We start from the raw sequence: 10334 nt of genomic DNA, 5'->3' as shown, positions 1-10334 counted from the left end.
TTCTTGAGAGAGAACTTGAGAGAAAAGGCTACAAATATCTTCAGTCTCTCCCTCTTCTCATCCGCTACGGCTGTTACATCACCCCCTCTTGAGACCCTCCCCCCCTCCATGGCCCCTCTCAGTGGTGTTCCCAGGCCGCCTCTGCTCTCAGGGTCAGTGGCTGTGTGCTGAGGGCCCTGTGTTAATAAAGCCAGTTGGAGCAATTCCCAGGGCTATTCAAAAAGTTGATGGGCAATGGCAAACAAGAACACACACACACACACACACACACACACACACACACACACACACACACACACACCTCTTTCACCCCCATCCTTTCACTCACAGAGAGACATAACAAAGGATGTAGATTTGTTCTAACCATAATATTGCATTTATTCACAAACATTTATAGTTTGGAATCAATTTGTTGATGCCAGTAAACAATTGTTCTGAGCATGTAAAATATGCCAATTGATAGCAGCAAGATAAGAGTCCTCGTCATACGCAGAATACGTGTGCAAAATGTAACACCAGCAAAGATAATGATGGGGGGGTCATCTACAAAACCTTACTAGGTTTGGTGCATCCTGTTCACTGCATGGAACCTTATCTGTTGATTCAGATATTTATAAAACCCTAGAACTGTCAACTTGGTAGGCAAGACACGACAGGAGTTTGTGTGTGTGTGTGTGTGTGTGTGTGTGTGTGTGTGTGTATGACTCAGTATGCTGCAAGCATTTTTGAAAGCAACCCTTTTTTCGGAGGTATTCATCAAGACAAGTTTCTAGATGCAATTATTTAAAAAAAACAATGCCAAACTTGAGTTGAATTGTTGCAGGAGGCATACATGTCACAGCTTTAAAAAGGAAGACAGAGGCTTGTTTACATAAAGTCATTATGTATCCAACATTGACTAGATTGTAAAGATCTGTATCAGTGTCAGTGAAGGGTCGTAGCATCAACATCTGTCTATCCCACTCAGCAGAAGCCCAACAGGTATTGTCCACCATGCTGCAGGACAGTCTGCCTGCAGTATGGCCCACAGAGCTGACGAACAGTGAGCAGATCTCCAGTGTAAACAGACCGTTACGCAACACCATCCAGGCCATGCTTGGACAGCTACAGTATCTGGACCAGGCTCCGGACAGACTGCAGTACATCTTATCACATCCTCTCTGAGCTGAAGCATACAGTACTATATGTCTGATATGCAACTATGAATACACAGGCTCTCATCTCCACAGGCTCAGCTGTACAGTATATAAAATGACAGAGTAGTACTGTAATTCAAAAGCTGTAATAACAGGTGTATTGCAAATGTGTACATTTCACAGATTATTATCTAATGTGAGACTATAATGATACTGTTTAGTGTTATGCATTCCATGGTTGCCATGTGCCACCACTATTTAGGATCTTTGCTGGGTAAAATATCAAGAAAGGCTATCAAATATTTTATGCCATTGGTCCTCCCTCAACAGAACGGTCCATCGTTAGAAAAGCACCCTGTATATTTTCTAAATCATACTCTGTAATATGACACCTTTCAAGGTATTCTACTACATCAAAGTGAATGAGTGGACCTCTAAGTAAGGGTGCAAATGATCATGCATTTCTTTTCATTGGGTTTGTGAACTATCATTAATTATTATCATAAGCCATAAGCTAAATTCTAATTCATGTACTAATAAAATAGAAAAGGAAAGAAATATAAAAACCCATGCAGCCATTGGTGATTCTGACATTCTACCTTGTGTTGTATTAAAAGTCTTGAACACAATTAACTGCATGTTGATACATACATGCATCATCTTACTGGATCTCAACAATACAGCTACTGTTTATGACCCAGTTCATATTGAATTCCCAAAAGACACAGATAGCAAAAGCCTGGCGCTGTACTACTCTGTTGCAGAAAACAGAATCACACAAGGATTAGTGAAAGTTCAGTGGTGACAGAATCTCTATAAGCAGTCTGGTTGTGAATGAAAAGGTAACCGTACTCCACTCCTTAGTGCGTCCATCATGTCAATGATCCAAGCCCAGAGGGGCCAGTTAAAGCAGAGAGCTCTGCTCTGCATATCTGCTGAAAACAGATATGGAACTGCTAGAAGCTCTGCCCCCTCCTCCAACATCCAGTGTTTGTTCTGATACAAACTTACAGTTTAAACATTCACTGGAAAATGTGTGACAGAGACTCGGGGAGGTCACCTCCTCTCACACGCTGTGGCCCTGTTACTGTGTCCTTGCAGGGGGATGACATCATCCCGTTTGTACAGTTCAGTTTTCCATGGGTGTGTCTTTGAGAACAATATCATCAACCAAACCAAGTAGAGTATGAAAACATCTGTTCCAGTATAGCTTTGTAAGCTGGGTAAGTCAGCATGTGCTGCCAAATCTGATGTCAGGAGCAAATACAGTGCAGCTCAGGTGCAGTAATAAAATCCATTTTCAAACAGCGACCTGCAGGTGCTATGATGACTTATTTTATTCATTTACAAATATGTTCCCAGTCAGACACACGCTGACAAAAGTTCCTGACCAGCAGTTTATTCTTTCACCTCAACCCTCCATACCCTCTTTGGAGGATGAAGCCGAGCTTTTGGCTCACGTAACGTCATTAACATAGTACAACAAACTACATTAGAAGGCATATGTGTAAAAGTGTAGAAAGATATTCAATATCAATTAAACACTAACAGCAACTGAAGTAAAAGTTCCAAGAAAAAGCACTTAATATGAGCTCACTACGGCCCAGCCTTGTGATCCAGCAAGGCTTGGTTCAGGTCAGAATCTCCTCTCTTACACTAAGAAGGAACAGAGGGACAGAGGGCACAGGGGGGGGGGGTTTCACATCATCAGGTATATAGTCCCTGCCGGCCCCCCTGCAGACAGGTCCCGTTAAGCCCACTCAACCTCTGGCTGTCCATGATCTGCAGCACGTCGTCCAGGATGGAGGGGCCCAGGTCCAGGTGTAGGGAGAGCAGGGAGCCAGCATGGGACAGGTAGGGACGCTCCTGGCCCCCGTCCTCCAGATAGGGGTCTTGGATACACACATCGTCAAGCGATGAGACCCTGGGCATGGGCGGGCTGAGCCGGGACATCCTGCTGAGAGACTGGCCAGTTGGTGAGAAGGGGACCAGGGCTGGATGCTGTGCTGTCAGGGCCTTGTCATCCAGGTGCAGTCTGGGTGGTTTGGGTGGGGGGGCTGTGTTGGGAGGCGGATGAGGGGCAGGGGGGTTGGCAGAGGTGACGGGCAGGGTGATGGCCTGCACCCCTCCGATGACGGGCAGCGAAAGGGCATTCTTCAGCAGCGGGGAGCTCTCTGAGGAAGGGAGGTGGCCACTGGCGCTGGCAGTGCGGCTGAACTGGAAGGGATCCCCGTATATGCTGGAGCGCTGGGAAAGGCTGTGGCCCTGCTGCCCAGGGAGAAGGTGGAACTTCCCCTGCAGAAAGGACAGGTCCCCAAACAGGTCATCCTCCCCTCCGCCACTCCCAATGTGGATGGTGTGGCGGAAGTCCCCCAGAGGAGGGCTGATCATGTCCGAGGAGAGGATGTCTCGTAGCTTCTCTCTCTTCCCCTTCCTGCTCCGCCGCTTCAGGTAGATGGGCGCCTTGGTGGACATGTCAGGAGCCCTCCCTGGGCAGCAGAGACTCAGCCCCTGCAACAATGTGAGGGAGGTTGGTGGAGAGAGGAGGCAGGGGAGTGCTCCTCTCTGACTCACAGGTCGACTGGGGGAGAGAAGCAGGCTGGCTGGTTGAGCAGAGCTATTAGCAGTCAAAGGATGACTTCTGCTTTAGTGATAAAAAGTCCCAAAAGATTGTTTTTTCTCTCCAAACAAAGTCTTCATGGCGTTGGCTTGGCGGACTGCTGGTGAGATTTGTCAGAGAGGTCAGCTGACAGTATCTACAACGTCAATCACAACTCCAACTGGGGAAATAAGCAGAAGAAAGCTGTTAGAATACAATACAAATACACAACTCTCATTAGCAATTTGATAAATTCGCTATAAAATGTAATGCTCCAAAAGTAGCGGATATCTCTACCCATGTTTTGTAAATTCAGAGTCTTACATTCCACATTTGCATACATTCTAATTTAAACAGAATGTGATACTAAAATGTGGATAGATGCAGGGGGACAATTGCAAAAAAAACAACACCAGCAACCAACATCTGTGATTCCCTGGGTCATGTTGGATTAGTATCTCTGAAAAGAGTTATTTATGCAACACCAAACACATAGAAGATGAGTTTAATAAGTTGAACTAAAAGAAAATAAATCTGTATTTCCATGGTATAATTTGGGGACAGGACATCAACAATCCCACAGCATATTGTCATTGGCAATGGAGCGTGGGAATAACGTTATTGGAGTGATGGTCTGAGTGAATCCTGATCTATTGTACTGCTGCATTTCAATCACTATACTTTGCTGTGATGTGTTTACCTATGAAGTTGATGATGACCTCTTAATCCTATCTCTACCAGTCTCCCAGTGCTGATGGAGATCACGTCAAACCATACAGAGATGATGTGTGTGGACCAGGGGAGTGAGAGGGGCAAGTGTGTGTGTGAGGGTGTGAATAAGAGTGGCTAAGGAGTACACCAGAGAGGTGGTTCAGTGCTGGTTTAAACTGCTTTAGGGAGCTTTAGCCACCAGGTAGCGTGTAGGACAGTGACAGTGACAGACATACAGTAGGTCTGATGGATCCAGATTAGACTGTACTCAGTGAGAGCCTTGGCCCGAAGGCTTGGCAGAGCAGGAGAACCTGGTTACGATAGAGGGCATGACTTGCATACCGCTGACATTAACTCACGCTTCTTAGGTTACAGCTATGAGATACACCACTACTGAGTTCACAGGGGGAGCCTGCGCCCCAGTCACTCACAGAGGGGTTTTTTGTTCATGTTTATGTGATAGGCTAATCCCTCACTGTCAGCTACTGTGCTCACAGATCACTCATAGAAACAAAACAAAACAAAGCCTCCCTTATGACAGCATGCAGAAAAAACAATGCCTCACCTCACCATGAGGGTAAACAATAGTAGAGCACAGTATTAAAGTCACAAAAGGTACCAGGAGGGACAATGTGATGTCACATGATGTCAGTGCTGCTGAGCGAGAGTAGCTCGTCCAACCAACTAGGTTGGAACTCTGCTGAGCAAAGAACAGTGCATTCTGGGTGTTGACAGATGCCTCTCATAATGGGCACAGATAGACATTGTTAACCAACAGAGAACGAGAGGGCAGCAGTGCCAGCTGAATCACTGGGCTGTGAAGATAATGACTGTTATGGACCACATCTACTAGCTTCACTTTGCTCTGTTTGGCCAGAGTGAGGGAGCCTCTCTGTGCTGCCATTGTGGATCCCGACTGTGTACGTGAATACTTTGTTACGGTCTAAAGCACAGACTCAATCTTATTCATTCAAATGAGAGTGATAAGAGATGCACAGGTTTAAACTTGAGATATGTGGCTACGTTGCAGTGAAAATCACTTGCCTCCACAAGACACATGTGTCATAGTTAACAGGGTCATCGCCGTTCAATAGTATGCAAGCCTGGGCCTGGCAACATGTTTTACAGACAGAAGTTACAAATGACCAAAAGATTGACACTGTCTTTAAACATGTGAGTACACATTATTTCTCTCTCTCTCTCTCTCTCTCTCTCTCTGTCTCACACACACAGACACACAGATGCACATCACACATGCACGTACACACCACACACACACACCATGCACATACACACCACACACACACATACACACACACTCAGTGTGTGCCAACCTGGCCCTGCATGGTCTGGGTGAGCAGCCACCCGAAGAATCCCAGGTCTGAAAGCATGCTTCATTGCTTAGCCTACACGTAACAAAGCAGCCTCAAGACCTTGAGAGCACCACTGGGTTAAGCATACTGGTCACATGACATTAATTGGTCTTTTTTGCACCGCTTTAGACATAAAGGGTGACAGCTGCTCAAATGAAAGGTGTGCATTAGGGCAGAGGGACCACCAGAGTCGACATCACAACCTCAGCAACAGGCACGGCCAAGGCCAAAGCTGAGGAGCAACTGCTGGTGCTACACATAAAGTGGCCATCAGACTGAGTCTCTGACGCCACTGTCTTATTATCCAAGATAATAGCAGCCAAGGTTGCAGACACAATGTCCTTCTTTCCTCCAACAAAGCCAGAGTTTGACCACAGGGGAGTCAACACAAGCAACACCATGTCCCCCGTCGCCACACTAGGGCTGAAATGATATGATATAATGATGAATAACCTGAATAACTCCATTACAAAAAAACATTATCTTTTTTTTTATACAGCATGCTGAAAATGGCATGTTAAGAAAGAAAATCTGGTTCTAAGCATAGGCATAAGTCAATGATTCTAAGCTGCAACAGCTATAGCCTACCTAATTTATGATTTTAATAATCATTATTTTATTTTTTTTAATGTTTTTTCAATCCGATTACTCAATGAATCATCAGAATAATCGACAGAATACTAAATTACCAAAATACTCGATAGTTGCAGCCCTACACCACACTATACCATCCCTTTAAGGCAAGGCCTCTGGTCAAAAGCACAGGGTGAAAAGTGGTAGAGGGAAATATGAGTTCATGTTAATGTCATTGTTAGGTGTCAGGAGACTAGGAGATGGGACTGAAGAACATGTTTGCACAAAAATCTGCTAATTTCCAGACTAACCTCCTGACATTTACTACCAGCATTCCCCACCCTTTTAAAGGTTTGGTTTCAGTTGAGGAACACCTTAGCAGACAGAATAAGCTGTAATCAAGAGCACTACAGCACTTTTCAGTTTCAAAAATACATTGCTAAAACAAACACTTCTGAAGAATCTGAGAGGGCTGTTTTGACATGCTGTACACAAGATGGGCCTTGTTCCCCAACTTGGCCACCAACACACAATATCAGAGCTGAAAACATGAAATAACTAATCACTTTTTTTGGTCTGGAGGAGTAGCAATCTTTTAATGGACAGAGCTGAAATAGCAAAATGCTTGGTGAAGCCCTTGAAAAGCTTGTTCATTTGTTAGATAATACATGGAACATACTGTCACAACATTTTTGGCCCAGGCAGCCATTGAGAGCTCACACAAAGAGCACTGTCAGAGGTCTAAGGAGGACATTGTTCAGCCGGCACATACTGTTGATTGCAACTGAGCGCTTTTTGAACAATGCACACACTGTCACCATTCAAACTACTCCGTCACAGAAGGCCAGTGAGAGACAGGCGTTAACGGGCGAGGGGGGATCACGTCATTCCAAGTTTGAAAGAATTTCACTGCTACAGGGCTGGAGAAATCTGGTCTGTTTGAAAAAAGACAGGTGTTAAAAAATAAATCTTCACAAGCATCTCCAGGAAGTGATTAGTAGATCTGGAGCTGAGAGCTTTTTGGATGGCATTGTAGATTCCTTTCTCATGAGATAAACGTAATCCTACACACAATATTTTCAAAAATCATCTCCTAAGATGAAATAGCAAGGAATACTTAGCCAGGAGGGAAAGGGGTATGGTTTTGTGTTATCAAAGGTAAAAAATAATGAAGCAATAAAATCTGCAACACTAAATGTGAGCATTCCTTGTGCATTACATAACCTCAATCTCTGTCCAGAGTTTCAATCAACACAAACATTTCATGCTTCCACCCTTTATCTACAACAGACAGGTAGGCCTACATGCATGCCTACATGTGGACTCATTCACGGGAGTTGAGGGGGAAGGGAGATTCCTTATCATGACATCTCATGACGCATTAACGATTTCATGTATTCTTATTAATTTCACACTCCATAACGCACACCCTAAAAGGGGGACTGGGGGAGGGGGGGGGATATCCTACTTGACTTGAGGGGGGGGGGGGGGGGTATCCTACTTGACCACAAAGTGAGGGGCTGATGACAAAAAAGTGGCCTCTTATAGAGATAAGTTCAATGAGGTCATGCATTGTCATCAAAACTCTCCTGAAAAGTATACTTACAGCCTACTTTTAATATGGTAAGAAAAGGGGTGTCAGTTTTCTGCCATACTCAACTTCTTATTTTCTAATCTACGGGCTGCACCTCACATTTTCATTTTAGCCTACGCACGATACATTTTAAGGTGTTGTGGGCAGTAACCATAGAGAGAAACCATAGTGTAACAGAATATAAAAGTAATCTTACCTCATGTGTGACTGCTGTCCGTTATGACAGCCACTGAACAGTCATACAGAACTATTTCACCCAAAAAAGTCTCATTCTGATAGACAGTGCTATGATCTCGAGGTTTGAAGCAGTATCCGAACTCTCAATGCACGGCAATCGGGAGGTGCCTGCGCCATAAAAATAACCCCCTCTTCACTTGATACCGTGTTCCACGCAGCGACGATCTGCTGATACTGTAGAATCAGAGATGCGCTTCATCTGACACCCTTTCTCGCTCCCACTCAAGGTAAATAGATAGAAACTATGGAACTGGATTACGCGCAGAACAAATATGACGGGTAATGTTTGCGATAATGACTCAGATGAAACCAACGTGTAAATAGCCTATAATGCCATCATACCAAATTCTAAGTATAGATGAACTTGAAACCGACTGTTCCTCGACAGTGCAGAAATCCAGGCCAGGCTTTGTACGTCTCCGGTGGAATCTCGCTTCTTCCTTCTCGCTGCAAATTCCAACACATCAAGCGCTTCCGTCGCCGTCCACATGAGCACGCACAACGGCGGGTACGCACACTGACTCACCGTTACACCCTGTTATTGCTAGAGGCATCACACACCCCTCTCTAAAAACAGAGGGGAGGTGGAGAGCTGTTCACACATTTTGATGTTCTCAATCAAACACTTGCAACAATAGTGCAATCATAATCTAATCACATAAGACATAACTGTCACACCTAATAACTCACCTTTATCATAAGCCCCTCGTCGGAATCTACAGCCACTTGAGAGGAGAAACCGTTAAATCTCAACCCAATTCAGTAATCAAAGACTGTCTATCACATTTAACAAACAATGTTTCTCAGTCTACAGAGGTCACCGTTATACCTGTATGGGGTAAACAACAACATTGTCTATGACTCCCAGTGAGTTTTTCCTTGCCATTGTGCCCTATATGTTTCTCCCTTCTGGGGAGTTTTTTCCTTGGCTTGCTTTTTGGAGGTCTATGGTTTGGTAGATCATATTGTTTGTATTGTATTTATTGTTTATATTGTTTCGTATTGTTATTGTTGTGAAGCACTTTGCGACATTTGTCTATTTGTGTAAGTGCTATACAAATACATTTGATCGATTGATTTAAGAACTTAATTGAGATTAAACACTTTTAACTCTCTTGATAGAGCAACAATAGCAAACATATGGTGACCATAAGAGAGGCCCAAAGTGCAATGACGGCAGCATTTCAAAAATGCTACACAGCCCTCCGCCAAGGGCTCTAGCTATTTGGGCTTTGGTTCAACAAACATGTCATCAAATCTGTCTTCAATTCAAAAACATTCATGATTTTAATTATATTGAACTTCTACCCAACCATGTGTTGACCATTCTTGTAGAAATCAATCATAATCAATCTGTAAATAATAATAATAATAATAATAAAATAAATCTGTATATATCCCCAGTGTAGACATGGTTTTGGCTAATCATTGAATCTGTTTGAGAGAGGGTGCACTATAACAGAGCAGGGGTGTTGGAGAGGGAGCAGAGTGCTGTCCCGGATAAGGGCTGACTACTATTGTATTTTCCCCTTCCTTCCCATGCAGCTCTAAACACACCCCAGATGTTATGCATGTTTAAAGACCTGTGTTCCTGAGGTAGCCAGAGTTTGGGTACTTTCAGGAGCTCTACTTCTCCACCCATGTCCTTAGACTGGTTAGTGGAAAAAAGTCTCCTCAGACTCCCCAGTGCTCAGACTTCACCCCCCTCTGTGCTTGCTGTCATGCATAATGCATTAGGGCTTAAGAAAAGAAAATCTATGCAATATAGACTCACCGGTGTTCCGCCAACTAGTTATTTTAAAACAGTATAGTTAAGTATAGTTTGAAAGATTATGGACACAATTTTGTCAAATCTATTAACCAGGTTAAACTACAAGTAAACTACCTATACATTTGCATTACACAAATGCACAAATATACTTAAGAAAACAGTAATTTAAAAATGAAATAACGTTCAATTATTCTTTCTCATAGGCCAGACAGAGTCTCATCTCATTATCCTGGGATCTAAGGCCAGTTTGACTGAAGAAGGCCCTGATTGTTAGAAACCAGGTCAGGCAGTGGAAACATATTCTTGGTCCACATATCACAACAAAAAGATAGAACAAATA

The 10334-nt window shown here is 43.8% G+C and overlaps 1 protein-coding gene across 1 annotated transcript; it reads right to left on the bottom strand.

Moving 5' to 3' along the window:
• Window positions 1–355: 355 nt before the first annotated feature.
• Window positions 356–8340, bottom strand: cdc42ep2 (CDC42 effector protein (Rho GTPase binding) 2). Its single transcript, XM_083687225.1, has 2 exons — window positions 8183–8340; window positions 356–3916 (listed from the first exon to the last, which is right to left on the bottom strand). The coding sequence occupies exon 2, from the start codon at window positions 3609–3611 to the stop codon at window positions 2844–2846; it is 768 nt and encodes a 255-aa protein (XP_083543351.1). The 5' UTR covers window positions 3612–3916; window positions 8183–8340; the 3' UTR covers window positions 356–2843.
• Window positions 8341–10334: the final 1994 nt, after the last annotated feature.

Source organism: Argentina silus (assembly GCF_951799395.1).
Source record: "Argentina silus genome assembly, chromosome: 2".
In the NCBI taxonomy this organism is placed as follows: Eukaryota; Metazoa; Chordata; class Actinopteri; order Argentiniformes; family Argentinidae; genus Argentina; species Argentina silus.
The sequence above is the reverse complement of the archived record's forward strand: the minus strand, read 5'-3'. Positions and strand labels throughout refer to the sequence as shown.